The sequence below is a fragment of the Eurypyga helias genome, unplaced genomic scaffold, assembly GCF_000690775.1.
Source record: "Eurypyga helias isolate BGI_N326 unplaced genomic scaffold, ASM69077v1 scaffold7946, whole genome shotgun sequence".
NCBI lineage: Eukaryota > Metazoa > Chordata > Aves > Eurypygiformes > Eurypygidae > Eurypyga > Eurypyga helias.
The window spans coordinates 1-19,331 of NW_010255923.1; the positions used below are offsets into that span (position 1 = coordinate 1).

The 19,331-nt window shown below is 36.7% G+C and overlaps 1 protein-coding gene across 1 annotated transcript; it reads left to right on the top strand.

Annotated features, from left to right (window-relative positions):
* Positions 1–809: 809 nt before the first annotated feature.
* UCHL5 (ubiquitin carboxyl-terminal hydrolase L5) lies at positions 810–18,997 on the top strand (the record flags this gene model as incomplete). Its single annotated transcript, XM_010153471.1, has 10 exons — positions 810–873; positions 2,511–2,616; positions 10,775–10,900; positions 10,980–11,041; positions 11,118–11,248; positions 13,537–13,600; positions 14,695–14,797; positions 15,210–15,323; positions 17,138–17,236; positions 18,393–18,997. Coding segments are annotated over 10 exons (914 nt in total), but the record flags the coding sequence as incomplete, so codon positions are not given.
* Positions 18,998–19,331: the final 334 nt, after the last annotated feature.

Sequence of the window (19,331 nt, forward strand, 5' to 3'; positions counted from 1 at the left end):
CAGCTGCCCCGCCGCTGCCCGCGTGTTCCCGGTTTCGGGAGGGTCAGTGCCCGGTCGCGGGGCGGGCTGCGCACCGGAGCCCGTCCGGTTGCCCAGGGCGTGTGTACGCTGGGGCTGGATGAACAGAGGCTGCGTACCTGCTCTTGCAGAGGGTCGTGTGCCCGCCGACTCGGACACGCGGCCTCCGGGAGAAAGGACCTTGTGGGAACTGGCTGTGAGCGAGCTGCGCTCTCGTGCTTGACAGTAAACTGGTTAGACTGATTTGTGACTTCTGTCACATCTTTTTCTCACAAGCGAAGCCCAGGCATTCTTCTCATTTTGTGTTTCTGTTTAACTTTCTCCCACATACTAAGTATTTGAACTTTTTGGTCTCCGTCTTACGCAAACGTCTTGCTTGAGTGTATTGTTTACAGTATTTTCAGTCTACTACCGTGCATTTTTCTCTGGAGATAGATGATTTAAGTTCTGCTTTGGACTAGCTAAAAGTGTCCTTAAAAACAGTATTATTTTCAGTCGAGCAAAGGACATGAGGTGACCAAAGATATCTTAATCTCTTTTTTTAAATGCAGCTATGCTTTAAAGATATAACCATACACAGGAGAAATTACTGAAATAATTTCTCGACCTGTCTTATTTGGTTGGTTTTATTTTTTTTAATGAAGGTATGTAAAAGTCTATTTACAGGCTTTAACACAACCTGGACATACAAGTTGTAAGAGTTATCATAATTCTTTGATGTATCTGTCTTTACTGACTGTGTCCCTTTTAAAGGAGGTAGTTGAAGAAACCCGTATCTTTTCTTATCTCAGGTTGTAGAGGAGCACAAGTTGAAGAAATATGGAGTTTGGAACCAGAGAACTTTGAAAAATTGAAGTAAGGCACTTTTCTAATCTGCATGTTTTATTCACATTAGTCTGAAAGTCACTGAAGGCGTGTGGTTTTTGGTGGCTTTTTTGGTTTGTGGGTGGTGGTTTGGTGGTGTTTTTTTTTCCCCCTCTTCAATTTCCACAGAAGTTCACTCGGATTTTGATTTAATTAAATCTGGCAGTTAAACTGTTTTTTATTAATGTCTTGGTACTTAAACTAGCTTTTCTGATTTTAGACAGAGATTATAATAACAGCTAGAATGTGAAAATAGATTGCTAATAAGTTTGCCATTGGCTTGCATTATATCCTTTGACAAATTCTTCGACACACTTCTGTTCCATTTTTCCTTTATCACTTTTTTTCCTCACTTAACATGATACTGCATCTGTTGCCTTAAATTAATTTACTGTACTCACCTACTTTTATAACTAGTTTTTCCTGCAGAACCATTTCCATATGTATTTGAAGGCATACAGTCTTGTTATAACTGACAATGGAACGGTTCTGCCCTCATTAGGCAATACTAATTCTGCTGCTATTTTGTCCATGATGTGTTGTTATCTGTGTTCACATAGAAAATTAAGAGGAAAATGTCACCTAACCCAGACCGGACTCTATACCTTTGTGGATATCCAACGCTTGTATAATTAACCTTTCGAAAGACAACAATTAGTACAGAAGACGTAGTTTTAAAATTTTTGTCTGACTCAAGATATTTGACTAGTGACACCTGAATGGCAGAAATGTTACTTCAGAAATGGTTTATTTGCTGCCTGCGCTATATACTTCATATGATAATTGGGGAATAAAACATGTAATGTTCTGATGAAGTAACAGCTTTGCTTGCTTGTACTGTCAGATCTGTATCTTTGTAGTTTTGAGTGATGGCCAGCTTCATTCCTTCCCATGCACTCGTAAAATACTTAAATGCGTAGAGTTAAAGAATATAACAAGTATGGTAGTTTATTCACATTTTTTAGATAAACCTTTTGTGGCAATGACCTTAAATTAAGGTTGATACGATGAATAAGTTTTTGCTTTAACGTGGCTGTAGATTTTATAATAATTGTTTCCTTTATTAATTTTTACAGAAATGCTAAATGCAGTGCAACAGCAAGTAAAAGCTGTTTACTGCGCAAGACATGCGGTCTGAAAAGTACGACACAGTTTTAGGAGAAGAGAAAACTGGCTTTCTCTTACTTCTCAGATAACTCAAAATGTGACGTTTCACAAGAGCTCCTCTTTGAATATTTCATTTATGCCAAAGAGGATTACCAAAACTTTAGTTTCAGCTCTTGTGATTTGCTCTTCAGCAAATATGATCGACAAATGTTTTTATAGCTATTTGTCACTAACACATTCGGAAAACTGGTCCTGATTTACGAAAATTACTAAATGCTAATTCAAATTGGGATTGTTTAGCATATATGGAAAGAAGCCTGAAGTATGTTCTGCCTAATTAAAAGACCACATCTGAAAATTTCAGTGCATGTTCCCTATGTTTAGAAAGAAATAATTGACAGAATTACTGTACCAGCATACAGTTAAATACAGTAGAGGTTTCTGTCTTTGGTATTTTCCACCAGTACAGGTGATTTATTTTTTCCCCCCTCCAACCCTTCCCCATTTATTTCATCTTTTAGGCCAGTACATGGGCTGATTTTCCTCTTCAAGTGGCAGCCTGGAGAGGAACCAGCAGGTTCTGTTGTTCAGGATTCCAGACTGGATACAATATTTTTTGCTAAACAGGTATGGCAAGTTCAGTATTTTTGTTGGATATGCTGTGAATCATAGCTTCTGATACTGAAAAATAAAGTAAAAATTAAATCTTTCTTTTAATATGTACACAAATTAAAATTTTACAAGGTGAAATAGCTAACAAATTCTGTGACACTACGAACTGTGTGTTTAAAAGATTATTAAAAAGGCAAATCATACTGATCTGTGAAGTCAGAGAAAAATATCATCAGGTATAGAAGAGTAAAGCTGTTATTTACTTGTCATCCTTCTCTTATAAGGCCAAGTAACTCTTCTTTGCAATGAAGATCTACTTGATAAATGTTCTCAGCATTTCAAGGAAGAAAAACTTATTTTGGTCCACTTCTTATTTCTTGTGCTCCTCAAATGATCTGCAGCCAGGGCAGTATAACTCTAGGATAATACTTTCCTTTAAAGGTTTCCAGACCATTTTGGCATGGAAGTTTCAAGTATTTAAATTGGAAAGGTGAGTTTAAATTGGAAATTAGAGGCAAAATTGTTTTTGCTAATGTAATCCTTTGTGGTTTATTAAATATCAAGTAGTACTGAAATTCTGTGTTAGCTTTGACAGGCTGCTATGCATATTGTTTACAAGCAAGAAAAGCAAGAGAAAGTAACCAGAATGAAAGTATTAGCACTTAGCTCTTCTTCAAGACCTGCCTATCAAACAGTAATACATTTTCCAAACAAGAAGTGTAGTAGTACATGTGTTAATTACAAAACATTAATCTCAAAGTGCAAATTAGTAGGCTTTCCATGAAGTCTGACACAGACTGGTTGGTTTTGAGCTTTTTTGGTTTTATGTAGTGTATGTTGGTTTTATTTACACACACAAATGCAGAAATGTTTTGTTTGTAAAAATCAGCACATAAAAAAAGTCTTCACACACTTCTAGCTAAAAGTATAGAAATATGGAAACATTAGGTACATCTGCAGCTCTCTGGGCTGCTCTGTGCCTGTGATAATCATCTTTAGTTTGCTTCTTTTATAATCACCTTACTGTTTCATGCTATTGTGAATGACTTCATTCCTTGTTCATTTTTTAATACTGGTTTCTTCATTCTTCCTCTGCTGCAGCTCTTGAGTCCTGACAAGCAGTGTCCACCGTTCTTATGATACAGTGGTCAGCACTAGTTTGCCAAATGTCCTTCTAGGGTGGTAGGTCTGAGAGGCACTTGTAGGTTGTGATTTCTACCCAGTCAAACACACTCAGTGACCAGTAGGCTGTGGCTGCAGGATAGCCTTGATGCAAGGAATCACAGGGAAAATCCTTGACATAATTCTCAGAGGGTTGCGACTTAGCAGGAGGAAATTGCTCTGATACGAATCTAGAGAGGTTTTCTTAAAATGAAGGTTTGCCCTCATTCAGGGAATTTCATCTTTCTCGTTTCCTGTGAATAGGTGACGTTCTCCAAGAATTACTATTCTTGTGGATCCTGAAAAGTTTTCAAAGCATTTGTCTGCTTTTTCCACTTCTTTTGATTCTCCCCTGCCCCCTCCACTTAACTTTTTTGAAGCATAACACTGTGTTTAAGCAGCTTTGTTGAGCCTCAAGTGGGGATTGCAAAATGTATATCAGAGAATTTGGATAATGTTAGACTTGCTAACAAAACCAGAAAATTAAAGGCTAACAATGAAAATTCTTCTTTATTTGTAGCTTTCTTTGAGGCATCCATATATTACTGTTTTCTTAAGCCTGAAATCTGTTTGTTAAGGTGCTGGAATGTTCTCATCTTCCCCTTCCTTCACCTGTTGCCTTTAAGGAGGGAGAGACTGAATTCATTAATTTCAGCATAGAAAGCAATTTCTAGAAGTGTTCACTGGTTTAAAATAATAGTTCTTGTCATGCAACTTGATGGCATGGAATATATGTTTCAAAAGTAACTTGCAAAGAGTTTAAAATTAGAGTATCTCTTTCATGTTTTAGTGTTGTCTGTTGGTCGAGTGCAATGGCTTAGCAAAATATTTTTGTAGACGTATACATATATGTGCTTGTGTTTCTTGTCAGTTCAGTTTTGCCTGGACTGAGGTTATTGTGACTGAACAACTAGTGAAATAGTCACAAAGAAACTAAAATTAAAAGTCAACAGATAAATGAAAAAAAACTGGTTTTGATATTTTGGAGGGATTTGTAATACCCTTCTAGCTCTGGTGACTTTCACATTGGAGGAAGATAGCCTCAGAGGTCCAGCTTGACAAGCTGTGTTTTGAGGATTGGTAGTGTTTTCTCAAGCAAATGGCTGATCTGATGGTTTGCCGCTGATGAGAGCAGGATGTATTGGTCCTCTGTATTGCTTTTGGCTGGGAGAGAGTTAATTTTTTTTCACAGTAGCTAGTATGAGGCTATGTTTTGAATTTGTGCTAAGAAGAATTTTGGTAACATACTGATGTTTTTTAATTGTTGTCAAGCAATGGTTATATTGCGCCTAGGACTTCTTCAGTTTCTCATACTGCCTCTGTCCTCCCAGCTGTTTCTTTTCCCCACAGCTGGGAGGAGACACAGTGTGGACAGCTGACCAAAGTGACTGAAGGGCCATTTCTTGCCGTCAAATGTTGTTCTTGATATATAAGTTGGAGGAGTTAGCTGTGAGGAGCAGTCGCTGCTCAGGGACTGGCTGGATATTGGTCGTCTGGTGGCGAGCGGTTGAATAATTTTTTTATTTTTTTCTTTTCTCTTTTTCCTTTCTCACATATTATCATCAGTAGTAGCAGTAATAGTATTTTCATTATGTTGTCGTTGTAATAGTGTCATTATTTTATTTCATTTATCTTCAGTTATTAAACTGTTCTTATCTCAGCCCACAAGTTTTCGTACCTTTTCCTCCGGTTCTCTTCCCCATCCACTGGGGGAAGGGAGAAGTTAGTGAGTGGCTGTGTGGTGCTTAGTTGTTGACGGGGGATAAACCGCAGCATCCTCCTAACCTGCCTCCTTTTGACTTCGTGGTTTTGTTCCTCTCTTGCAATGGCTCGGCTGCTCATTGAATTTCCATGAGTTTTCTGTACATCTCTGCATATTTTCTGGGGTGGTCTCCTGACATAGTATGAGATTATATTTGTTCAGTGAGTCTGTACTGGCCAAATCTGGTAAAAGGTAAGTGAGAGAAAACAGGAGTTTCCTTACAGTAGTGCTGACGTTACTGCATTTCTTGAAACACCAGTCTCTGAACTCTACTGAGTCATCCGGGAAGACAAGCATTAATATTACATGTTTCTGTTGTAAAATAGCAACTCCTCACAGCTGTCCTGTAGCTGGGTTCATGTGCCTCTTTTATTTTCTTTATACATGTTTTAAGTCAAATTTTATGACGGCTTTGAGGATGGGGTTTTGTTACCTTTCAAGAATCTTTTTTCAGATGTTAAGACTTTCTTTTGTTTTCTTTATTACAAAAGTGATGAGCAAAATAACCATATGTTCGTTTGTAGGCTGGAACCCTTGAACACATAGATTTGTTTTCTGCATTAGCAGAATTTTTGACATTTAAGGTTCTTGGTCTGTTGATCTGTATCTTCAAAACTGACATGACACTAGAGCCCTAAAAATCTCAAGAAGTCTTTGACTCTTTCCTTTCCCGTACGTTTTCTTCTTTTCAATGTTACTATCTAAAGAGATCTGGTAAATCCATTTTACTGCAGAGGAGTTTTCAAGTGTCATTCTGAATCCTGTATGAGCAAGACCAACTGTTTAATATGTAACAACAGTTTAGCATGGGAAATAAATGATGCTATTACAGCATGGCTCTGCTTCTGGTCGATGTTCCATCTTAAATTGTTTCATTCTGTGGGAGGGGAAACACTAGTTAGTTGTAAAAGGCTACAGATCTGAAACTGTGTCTAGCAAAGACATCTTTAAAATTGCATTAGTAAAGACAGTTTTGATAAGAAGCTTGTACATACTCACGTTTTACTCATCTCCACTTTCATAGCGATATTGTAGTTGATTTCGAAACGACAGCCACATCTTGTTCAAAGTTAAACCATGACTATGTTGCGGGGGTTGAATTTTGAAGTCTAATATGCATGCATATTAAAGGATTTTTTTTCAATGGTCACTTTTATGTGCACTCATGTTAAATTTGGCCTCCCTGTTATGCCTAGGTATGATTTGGTCCTCTGTTTGAGGCCACAGAACTCTGGATGATCTTACATACCCTTTGAGCTAGGATACCTAGGCACAATGAGGTGAGTTAAGGATACAATTTCAGCCTTAACTCTGAATTTCCTGATTTCTGTGTTGCTTAAGTAGGCCCTTGCTGTTATTTTTACACACAGTGGCTACGTGATTGCACCACACAATGTATTCAGCTACTTTCAGCGCTGTTTTGAATAGCTGTATTCTGTGCTGTTCACTGCGGAAGTCGAAGTGTCTCTGGACAAAATAGAATCCCATTGTTGCAGGCTCACGTACAAAATTTTAGTTTAATAACCTCTTCGAATTTTATCCCTGAAGTAGTGGTATCATGCCTTTGTTTTGTCATGTATTTATTTTACAATGCATTGTGATGATAGAACATTACAGCTGTTGTAATAAAACATTAATTTCATTAATTGGGAATGAAAACTAAAATACTTTCAGAAGGAGGATCTTTTGACTTACACTGTTAATATCAAAGCATTATTATCTTTGTGCCACTAATGGGAGCATATTATGTATTATTAACATTTCAAATACTTCAGTTGATTTCAAACTCAAAATTTGACATCTTCATGTTTGGTAAAATTAAGATAGAGCAGATATCTGTGTCTAAAGCTAAACTTGGGATAATAACTTCGTAAGAAGTAAAATGAACTTGTAACATATCTAATCAAAGTCAGGAAGAGATTTTCAGTAATTGAATATAACTATGGGAAGGTAATAACTTTGTTCTGAAGGAATAAAAATAAATAAATAAACTTGGATAGGGTTTTTAAACAAGAATAGGTTTTGGAACTTTCATTCTCATGCCGAATTTTTCACGTTGAGCTTTGTAAAGCCAACTGTTTTGTGACACTGAGTGCTTAGTAAGTGAACCCTAGAGAATTGCTGCTTACTCTACCAATTGCAGCACAGGGTTTTCCACAGCTTTTTTGAAAAACCAAATACATAATCCATCAGGTAGAGGATGCAAGTCAAGGACTTAAAGTACATCAGCCATAGTTGCTCCAGAAATTCTGGCTGGACCCTTAGGGAAAGGTGCATGCTTATGAAGTTAACGCATTTTAATTGAAGAGTGTGCCAGAGTAGCCTATTCAAGTGGTTCCTTTGATTAAGCTACTCTTCATTTGGTGATTAATCTCACCAATGTGCGTATACATATTAGTACATATATTGTTACATTCTTTCAACTATTAAATATGCCTTGTAGCTTAACTAGCAATATCTTTCAAGTACAGGTATCTGGTTTTAAGTTGGAGTCCTGGATATTGGTCAGTCAAACATCTCACCAGAACTTCCTGGACAGAAATATAGACACAAATGTTGGGATTTCTGGAAAAACATAGAAAATCCTCTTAGGTCTCCTCAAGTCAAAATAAAGTTCTTTTGGGGATAACCTCCATACACTGTTATGCTATCTAAAGGCAGAAAATGTTTTATGTTGATGCTGAGGCACCTTAAGTAAGGGATACATTGGAAGTTAGAGTAGATAGTAGATAACAAATTTCTCTCTTGGACTCATTAGCTTGTGTGTGTAGCAGTGCTGGACTGGCTGTATGCATTGGTAGGATGCTGTGCCTGTCTGACAAATAAACCTTGCACTCATCTACATCTGTTACTGCAATCACCTCTTCACTCTGTGCTTTTCACCCTGCCCATGAACTACCACTAGTAAGGTCCTTCCATCTATCTTTATAGTTCTCTCATGTCACCTAGATCTAGGAACACACTGGCTTTTTATGTGTATCACCTGCACTTGCTTCTGTTCCTCTGCTACAGGACTATTCTAGCTGCCTTTTCCTTATCTCTTGCTTCTTACTTTCTAAATAGCATTTGTACTTCTATAATGTACTTCCATTTCAAAAGCTGAGTGCCACTCTTCTAAGACCTGCATCTGCTGCATACTGTTTTCAAGCAGTAAGACGAGATTGTTTAGTTTGGTCCTTAGATACTTAAACAGACTTCTCTCATACTGTAGTTGGACTACAAAAGTATATTTAAGTTGAAGATGAGACCAGAAATTCCCCTGAGTTCCATTTTTCCTCCTATTTCTGCTGTTGTTTAAAGCTCCTGTATCCAGCTGGTCTGACACAGTTTTTTTGTTGATCTTGCCTCTAGGTACAAAATTTCTCTTAATTTACCTTGCCTTTTTTGAAGCCATTATTGGGTTAGTGGTCTGCCAGAGCAATGATTGTTCCATCTTGATTTTTCAGTAGAAATAGTTACCACTTGGTGCTGTCTCTCCTGTATTAGGTATCTGTTAACAAGTGCAGTTTGCTGTAGTGATGACCCTCCCTTCACTGTAGTAGCACTGTTCTCATAGCTTTTCACCACTAGTGTCTGTGCCTTCTTTCTCCTTTCTCCGTCAACTTAATTACAGTGTTTGTAGTCACTGCTTCAGGTTAGTCCACTCTAATGCACTTGGGGTCTTCCTGCTTTCACCCCAGTACTCCTTTCACAGCTGTCTCCAATATAGTTCTCTAGTCATGTCTCAGAGAATCTTTAGTTCTTTGTTCCTTTTCCTATGTTAGAGTATTAATTCTCTCGAATTATGTCATTCTAGTAGTCTTTTTTAGTTTTTCTGCTGATGTTCATTATTTTGCTGCCCTTTGTTTTCCATGTCCTTTATTTTGTAATTTGTAATTGTGTGACCTCTAGTGCTTAACTTGTGTACCTGCAATTTGTTTGAATTTCAGTTGCTCTAGTCTGTTTTGCGTGTGTATTTGACTCCCTTGACTAACATATAAGTCAACTAGAGCATATTTTTACTAAATTAAGTGCTTTATTATTTATCATCTTCACTATATGGATATAACCTGAACTGAGAACACCTTGAAGTATAGAAAATGAATATATCATGTGGGTTATAGGATTAACATAGCAGGTTTTCCATTGTTAGGGACTAGCTTTGATCATAAACCAGGTTGTGTGTGTGTGTATTTGTTTTTTTGCTTTTCTTGTTGGAAGTAGTTCCTCAAATAATTCTAAATTTTTTTAATAGAAAATCAACATCCTCTCTCCCAGTCTAAGGTTTAAGTAACATTTTCAATTGCAAAATAGTCTCATAAACTGAAGATACATTATTTGTCCTAGTCTATAGCTCCCTGAGGGAAAATACCTGCTAATATGATGTTTTTCTTGTATTATAGCCTTATACCATTTGATTATGATGCTTTTAATTAAATCTCAGATTATATTTAATAATCCATGTAGTCTCCCTTTAAATACTGTATTTTAGCTTGGGGATTGCTAAGCAGTATCGAAGACATGGCTGTTTAGACAGGGGTTTGTTTATATTTTCTAAGATGGAATATTTATTGCTTAAGTTTTAAGGAACAGTGTCACACAAACTAGTAACGTAAATGTTAGGTTTAAAAGGGTAGGTATATCTTACATTAAGAAACGAATGAAAAATCTAAAATACCATATGGCTTGATTTTACAGCACACCAACTTTAAAAAAAAACCAAAACTTTACATCTTGGGACACCTGGGTTTTATTAGTTTACCCCTAGGATATATGAAATTTTTTTGTCCAGTGTAAGTCTTTCATAAAAATGCTAGGTTCCACAATATGCTTTATTGGCCCAAATTAATATTTTCCTGGTAGGAATTCTGATCATTTGAAGGACATTCTCTTCTGGAGAGTTTTTGGAGAGATGTAATTTGGCCAGCTTACTTTGAGTAGTACTTTGTTGTTGTGTTGAGATCAGAGGGTTCCTGTATTTCTTTTCTGTCCCTAATTAATCACTTCAGGGTGTTGGTGAGGCAGCAGAATGAGAGCGTTTCTAAGCAGAGGTGTGAAAGACAGTTTTATCAATGAACTGTATATGGCAGCCATCCAGTGCTTTTAGTCTTGTACAGCACCGGCTTTTCGGTGGCTGCTCAGGCTAGTTTTTAGGGTGAAGCTCTAATGTGAATCAGCATAGAAAGTGTGTGTTTGTAATGAAGATGTTGCCTGGTTCAAATTAAATTTTTACCATCAGTACTGAACAGTTTTTCAATACTCTTGTTCTAGGTAATAAATAATGCTTGTGCTACTCAAGCCATAGTGAGTGTGCTATTAAATTGTGCTCATCAAGATATCCATCTAGGAGAGACTTTGTCAGAATTTAAAGAATTTTCACAAAGTTTTGATGCTGCGGTAAGTGCCTACTATTTTCTGGATTTTAAGTATTATAGTGTTAAATCTTTGGCTTACAGTTTAATTTTGTTACTTTCAGATGAAAGGTTTGGCGCTAAGCAACTCGGAAGTAATTCGACAAGTTCACAACAGTTTTGCCAGGTAATACATGTTTTAAATCTAGGCAAAATCTGAGCAAATTCTTTTTAATCTGAGGGATTTTTAATTTTCTTTGCAGACAACAGATGTTTGAGTTTGATGCGAAGTCTTCAGCAAAAGAAGAAGATGCGTTTCACTTTGTAAGCTATGTTCCTGTAAATGGACGGCTGTATGAACTAGATGGCTTAAGGGAAGGACCGATTGATTTAGGTAATACTTCATATTTTTTTATGAACATCCTTCATGTTAACAATAGCTTATTGCAACAAATTGGTTGTATGTTATGGAACCAAACCAAGTTTGGTTCTTAAATAAAACATACATTTGATTTTTTTTCTTAACGTGCTATTCAGGGTCATACTTCTTTGCAGTCACTTAAATTGTTTTTTTGTTGATCTGAAAATGCAATTTTTTCCTACTTCCTCCATGTTTCTGATTGTCTCTCCTTTCATTCAGTAATCATATGAACAGGCCATGCAATCCAGTGGGTTTCTAATACCTTCATAGTTTTGTTACAAGAGATAAGTTTGTATAACCCACTTCTTGTGGATGTTTGCTCTCCTTGCTTGAGGAAAAAATGTTGTTGTTCTGAGCTGTTGTCATGCACCTAACTTGGGCCAAACACTTACTTCACTGATGATGTGTCAGGTAAGATAATCCCACTTCACTGACTTATTGTCATGCAGTTTATGCAAAGAATTAGTCACAGTTTGTTAGGTGAATACAGTTTATTAACGGTTCAAGCCGATGCTTCTGAGCAAACACCCTCAGCAATAACACTTCGAAATGTAATTAATAGCAGTATATTTATACAACATAGCAGCATAATTCTAACACACAGCAAATGGATATAGCGAGAGAGAGATGGTACAACCTGATACGCAGAGATACAGCATAGTGGGGGATCTCAGTCCAGCTGAGAGGAGGCCTCACTGAGTGTTCTTTCTCAGTGATGTTTTATACCCCTCTGGTCACATAGGCACCCAGAATTGTCCGTGGTGATAGGGTGGGAGTGTTTCCCTCAGCAACACTAGCCTATGCCATTATAGTCAGGTAAGCCTAGAGTGGGATGGTGCTCCCTGGTGTCAAGTAACCAGCCTTAATCTCAGGTGACCATACTTGGTGGGCCAACCAACGGAGGGTGTGAGTGAATCATCACATACTGCACAGCAAGGATGTATAACCTTAAGGAAGAAGAAACTACCTGTTCCCGCTTCTCTCTTGCCATTAACATGCTTCCCCCTTCCTCAGCAGGTTTTGCCTTAACATTACTCAAGGCCTCACAGCTATCTCTAACAAAACCTGGTAGAACTATGTAATTTTTGGCTTTCCTTACAAATAGCGTGCAATTCCTTTTGATAATATTCCCCATGTTTTCTGTTCTGTGATATTGTCGTGCAACACAACTCCCATGTTATGTACGCAAAGCTGGGTTTTTTTCCAGGTGGACTATGAACTATTCATTTATTTTATAGTTTTTCTTCTGTGGGAGCCTGTGTAGAGCTGACTCCGTACACTTTTTATACGTTATGCGCCCGGTGTTTACATGTTTTCCTCTTTCTTACATAGCAAATGTTTTCCCAATAGTTTAAATAAGGTTAGCTAGTTTTAGCGCAGTTTTGTTCTCTGTAAGACTTGTTCCTGTTTGCGTCTTGTAATCATTCTTAACTTTCGGTCTGTGTGCCATCTTGTGTCTTGAAAAGCTCTACAGCGCCTATCATGCGTCTGCGCTTACATTTGAGTCTGAGATAATCTCAGTATGTTCCACACTCCATTTGCAGTGTGTTCCCAGTTTTCTTTTACAGTTCTATTTATTTTTAGGCTGAGTAATGGCTTACTGCTAAATCTCATCTTTAGTCTTGCTAGGGAGACCATACAGTCTGCAAGACCTACCAGTAACTGAACTTTTATGGTCACAACAGCATGAGTCTCTTTGTTTGCTTTAAGGTCTTGAAATTGTTAGACACATTATCAACTTGAGAGAATAACTCACGGTCATTTCTTATTTATCTTAAAATCAAGTTTTCAATCATATATCCTCCAAGTATTTTTTTTCTGGGTCTGACTTTTTAACACTATATTGCATCTATATAGTATTAACTCTTTGCCTAAAGGGAAAAGCTGTGACTGTCCATACTTTTGCTGTCTACTTTTATGTTGTAATACCATCTAATTTCTTTTTGGTCATAAAAATCTTACCTAACATGCTCTCCCCACCCCGTTGTTTCTTTGTTATCAGCAAAATAAACATCAGATGTTTTTACCCTTAAAATTTAGTTTTGCTCCATTGCTTTGGCCAATACACTATCTAAACAGCCTTATTAAAATATGTCTTCCACCTACTAAAAAGCATCACCTGAGGAATTTGAGACTGCAGTTGCCAAGCAAAAACTTGTTACCTACTCTGAAGTTGCTGCAGAAGTCTGAATTATACAAGTCTTGGATTTGCAATAAATTTTGCCGAGAAAATGAATTTTTTTCCTTGTGTTTTTTTCTAGGTGTGTGCAATCAAGATGACTGGATAAGTGCTGTACGGCCTGTCATAGAGAAACGTATACAAAAGTAAATGGTCATGATGCTTTTAAAATATAGCACCTTATATGCGTTTTAATATTCCTTATTCTTAATTGCCTTCAATTAGAGGCTTTCAACTGAATTTCTACAGAATGGCACTTATATCATTTTTGTGTGCATATCACTGTGTGACTTCAGAGCCTATTGCCCATCATAAGCCACATGTGACGATAGATAAGTCTAAAATAAGTGGTGTTCCTCTATGGTTAATCAAAGTAGGTATCTGCATAGTGAAGAGACCTCCTACTGGTACTCTGGAAAAGAAAAAGCAACATTATTAACAGTTAGACAGCTGTGGGTCTTTGAAAACTAAGAGTGCCATTCCCATGGATAAAGTTTGAGTGTTCAGTAATTAAAAATACCAGAAAATAACTATATCCATGCAGCTGGTGTCTAAGGAGAACTTGTTCTGTCTAAGTATGTGGCTTGTTTCAGAAATTTGAGCAAGACATACTATAAAAGCTTTTCTACTTCTTAGCTCTGACCTCGAACTGCAACTCCAAATGTGTTAGAAATAAAGCTGATTTTATGCCATTTTTAGAAAATAATTTTCGAAGTCTTTTACTTGAAGACTTTTTATAAGCAAAACACTTGTACCACATTGCATTTGGAGATTGGAAACTCCAAGAGGCCTGCTAATCTAATTGTAGAATGTATTTTTCATGTTGTGTATTTTTCATGTTGTGTTTTACATGAAGTCTCCAATGTTTTCTAACAAGTAACGGTAATGAGAAAGTAAAAAAAACTGTTGCGCGAAGCAGTCTGGTGTAAGTTTTGTTGTCAACTATATCATGCTTTGTTTGGTCAGGTTCAATATTTATTTTTTGTGACCACAGACAGAAATAGTTATAGCTTGGGAGAGGAAGTTACTGGGAGTTACATATGGGACAGAGCTTATCTGAGGTCTTACTTTTATTCCATGGCAAGATTGGATGTGTAGCACAACTTAAATTAGTAGATCCGTTTAAGTTTTTTCCACAAAAGCATTCCCTTATTATGAAATCATGGAGGAGGTTTTAGTGTTGTCACGTTCATGATTAATTTTGAAAACATGGAGTTTTATGTTGTTGTTCCTTGTTTAGATACAGCGAAGGTGAGATAAGGTTTAACTTGATGGCTATTGTATCTGACAGAAAGATGATATATGAGCAGAGGATTGCAGAATTACAGCAGCAACTTGCAGAGGTAGGCCATCATATTTAAGTTACTGGGGTAGTTATTTAATAATAGTTCTGTGACTTTGCTTTATTACTCACCTCCTTCTTTCTTTGGTCCAAATGGAGTACCAGAAACAAAAAATCGGAGAAGGATTACTGCATACCTGTCCAGCACAATGAATGCAGTGATGTTTGGAGTGAGCTGATTTGAGCACTTGGTGCAGGATGACAATGTCATTGGGGCCCTCTGTCTTGACTATTTTGCTGTGGTGCTGGAACTATTCCTAGTACCTGAGCTTATCACTAGCTGTGGAAATTCCTTTCATGTTCCTATGATTGCAAGCAAAACTGAATCTTTCTGTGATAGAAATACTTTTAAGATAAGACTTAATTTAAAAAAAAAAGTAACATCATCCATTTAATTCTTTGTTTTGTGAAAGGAGGAGCCTATGGATATAGATCAAAGTAGTAATATGTTGAGTTCTATACAATCAGAAGTTGCAAAATACCAGATGTTAATTGAAGAAGAGAACCAAAAATTAAAACGATACAAGGTATGTAGCCTTGCTTTTTCTGTTGAAACTATTGGACAAGTTGTAATCAAAATCCAGCTTTTATGTCTATGGGAGGCTGTTGCAATTAATCTGAAGGAATTGGATGGGTGCTAGAAAGACAATGGTGTTTATTTCTAGCATAAGGCTTACCAGTCAGTCTGTAATAGTCTCTGTAGCTTTGTTTTGCCACTTTATCTTTCTCACTTTTTAAAATATTTTTTAAGCACAGGTGGTTTTAGAACTCCCACGAAGAAACTGGTCTGTCCCCCAAAAGCCTCATCTGCCTTTTCTTACTGGAGTTGCTAATTACATTACGATATGTAACAGTGGCCTTGTATGAAGTAGGATTTTTTGTTTCTTTTTACTAAGGGACTTGTAGGTGCCAGTCATAACTCTCTTTCTACAGAGCGTTCATATAAGCTCTTCCAGCTCTCGTTGTCAGTAATGAAGAATGTTGATGCATTGGTGGATAATCAAGGCTAATTGGGAGATTCTGTGAACTTGGTGTATAGATTCATTCTGTGTTTGCACGTACATTTTCTAATCTGACCTATAAGTACTTGCATAGGTTTCAGTGAAGAAGCTCTCCCAGGGCACTTGAATTGTTCTTTTTGTTATAGATTACCTGCTCTCTTTTCCGCTGTGGGAAGCAGGGCAGACACAATTGGCATGTTCTGCGTTTTCCCGCATAAGCACTTTGTGTGTGTGCACTGTGTGTATGGTTCTTTGAAATGATGTGGAATTAATGAAAATAAGATAGGGGGAGATGTTCTCCAAGATGATGGCTTGCAACTTTTTTTGATAATTCCCTAATACTTTTAAAGGAATGTTTTGAGGGGGGAAGAAAGATGTGTAACCTAATTTTTTTTTTTTTTAAATCCCTTAACGTATTTGTTGGTGGGAGGGGAGTATAGAAAGTGGCTAGATTAAAAATAAGTTTTAAACTAAAAATTGCACATATCAAAGGATAAAGAAATGTTTTCACTAGACTTTGTATTTTGTCCCTAAACATGAAAGTTTTCACTCCTTTCTAGAAGGTACAGACCAGGACTTCAATGATTCTATAGTTAATTTCAAATATATTTCTGCATGTGTTCAAGCTGTAAAGTGTTGTTATTGTCATCTCTCTCTAAAGCAGTGTCACTACATTCTGTTCCGCAGCATTAGGATGCAATTCAAGAAACAACTAAAACAAATTGTACACTAAACACACACACAAAACCAAAGCATGTGTTTTACCAAGCGTGAAAGTAAGCACTCAAACTGAGGGGAAAACCCCTTAAAGTTCCTAACTATATGTGGAAATAATGTAGAAACTGCTTAAAAGTCCATGTATTTTTTAGAGTGGGTTATCTACTTGGGGTCTATAGGGGTCATTCCTTTCAGTTGAAAAACCAATCTCCAGCCTTTCTGAAGGACTGAACCATTATCGAAACAAAAACCCCCCAAACAAACAGTGAGTAGGTCAGTTAACAGTACTTCTTAGTGTTATAGCAGGGGCTAAATGAGGTAACCTATTTAATCACTGAGGGGTTTTTGGCTACTATGACAAAAGACTGTAAGAAGTTGTGCCTTAAGCTGTAAATTCATCTGGCAAATACTTTCTCATTGTGTGATCAGAATTTTATTGCTTTGACAGACTTTATTTTTAGTTGAAGGAAAGTTTTAAAAAAAAAAAAACCACACACACAAAAAAACCCACAACACAACTCCAAATCTGGAGGTGAGGTGGTGGAACAAACAATGACGGGGATGGTAAAAATCACCATTTAGCCATATAAAAGCATTAACAAAATCATTAATTTTTTTTTTAGATCGAAAACATTAGAAGAAAACATAACTACCTGCCTTTCATCATGGAATTACTAAAGACTCTAGCGGAGCACCAACAGTTAATACCATTAGTAGAAAAAGTAAGCATTTCTTTGCTGACTTTTAAGCAACAATACATTACTATAATTCTTCATACCTTCTGCTTAGAATCACAGTCAAATATCTTGGAAGCATAAATGGCATGGGTTTGTTTAAATGAACTGCTACATTCGGATATATTGCTGATTTAACTGATAGTCCCTTGCAGTTCTTAAGATGCATAATCCCGGTGGAGACTGGAGACTGTGGGACCAACCAACTTTGCGCTGTTACGCAAAGGCAAACTGCATCTCCCCTTTGATAACTCGAGTGCATTTTTCTAATGGCCATGCTGGAAGAGCAATTCAGTGTCAGCTAAATGCATAAGATACGAGAGATGCTATTTGAGCTTTTCTACGTGGGAAATGAAAAGTCCTAATAAAACTGTGATGAGTAGCCCCAGTTAGTATGTGGTGAGAGTTCCCCATACTATCTTGATATCCCTTTTTGAACTGAAGTTTATTGAAATGTATACATACAGATATGCGTGTACAAGACTGATCCCTTTTGCCAACCTGGACTCTTAATACTCGGTTTTGTTGATTCATCTAGCTGCCAACACTAGATGGCGACCTTTGAGAGGTTCTGGTAATTTGGTTGGCTTGAAATTCATTCTCTTTGCTTCCTCTGTTCTTACACTGATGTACTGGCTCAGTGCTTTCCCCTTTTTAGGGTGTCTAGCTATTAACATTGACCTATTGAGTATTGAAAGATCTAAACCCATAAGATTGCGGTTGCTTCAGAGTTTAGTTTGTGATAATCAGTGTATCTGAATGCAACGTTTTCTTGTGACATGAAATGTTTGTTATTTTTATGTTGAATGAAATGAATATGGAGGTATGAAAAATGAAGGTTAAATTCTGTTTTTAAAATAGTGCTTTTTTTCACTTCTCCTTTTCCCCTCTGTAAATTACCTAATCTTAGAGATTTTTTCATATTATATATTTAAACCTATATGTATTCTTAAAAGATTTTATACATGAACCTAGTAAAATATTAGTTGGATACTTCTGAAGGGTCTAAATTTAAAATTAAAATGTCTCCTTTCTACATCATGTTTTGTTGAATGTTGAAAAATACGGTGATTAGGTATTCAGAGCTCTAAAAAGATAATCTTTGTCTTGTCAGAAGTTAACATCATCTCCCTTTGTTTTCCAGGCAAAAGAAAAACAGAATGCCAAGAGTGTTCAGGAGGCCAAGTGAAGATGCCTTTGCAAAATACATACTTATGTGCTTCTGAAACTATTTTCATGACAACTAATAAAACTTTTCATAAACTTAAATTTTGTCCAGCGCATGTTTGACCATTGTAACGGTTTGTCTGTACTGTATGCACGGGTCTAACTTTCTTCCTTCCCCTGCATCTTGTGCATGTAGTACTCTTAAGTAATGTTTAGATTCTCTTGGTCAAATTCAGTATTTAACAGTCTATCTGATTTCTAAAAGCTTGGGAAGTGGACCTAAAAATGTGCAAGGATAATGTACCCATTTTGTCCCACTTGAATATATGATAATGATACAAATGCCAGAGTTTAAGCATGAGCTTTCTTTGCTCATCCCTACTAACAATTATAATACTGTCCGATTGTTCAGTGACATACCCTGTGTCTTTGTTTTTATGAAGTATGTGTCTAATTTTTTACAAAATTGAAAAGTTTGAAATCAGCTGTAGAAAAATTTGCAAAGACCAATGTATAATCTCAAAAGATCTGCATTGCTTTAGTAGAAAAGATAATAAATATTCCCATTTTTATTTTGGCAAACTTTTCTTCTGTGGTATTTTATTACTGGACAAGATGATTAGGATATGTATTGGAGGTCATCGGCCTTGTGACTTTGGACTTTGGAAATGTTTTAAATACTAAGTCATAGTTTTATTTTCACGTGTGATGTACCACATAGATGGTTAGTGTACACAGAGATAATATAGCATAAACACTAAGTTTGTATTTGCTTTGCTGTTAAAACTGGTCAGGATTTACCAAATAGTCCAACTTTTGTATCTCAAGGATACAGTATGTAAGACCACGTCAAGGTTGGACATGCCTTTCTTTGGGAGCTGCTATTAGTGTTGATATATGCCAGCTAGCTTTACTG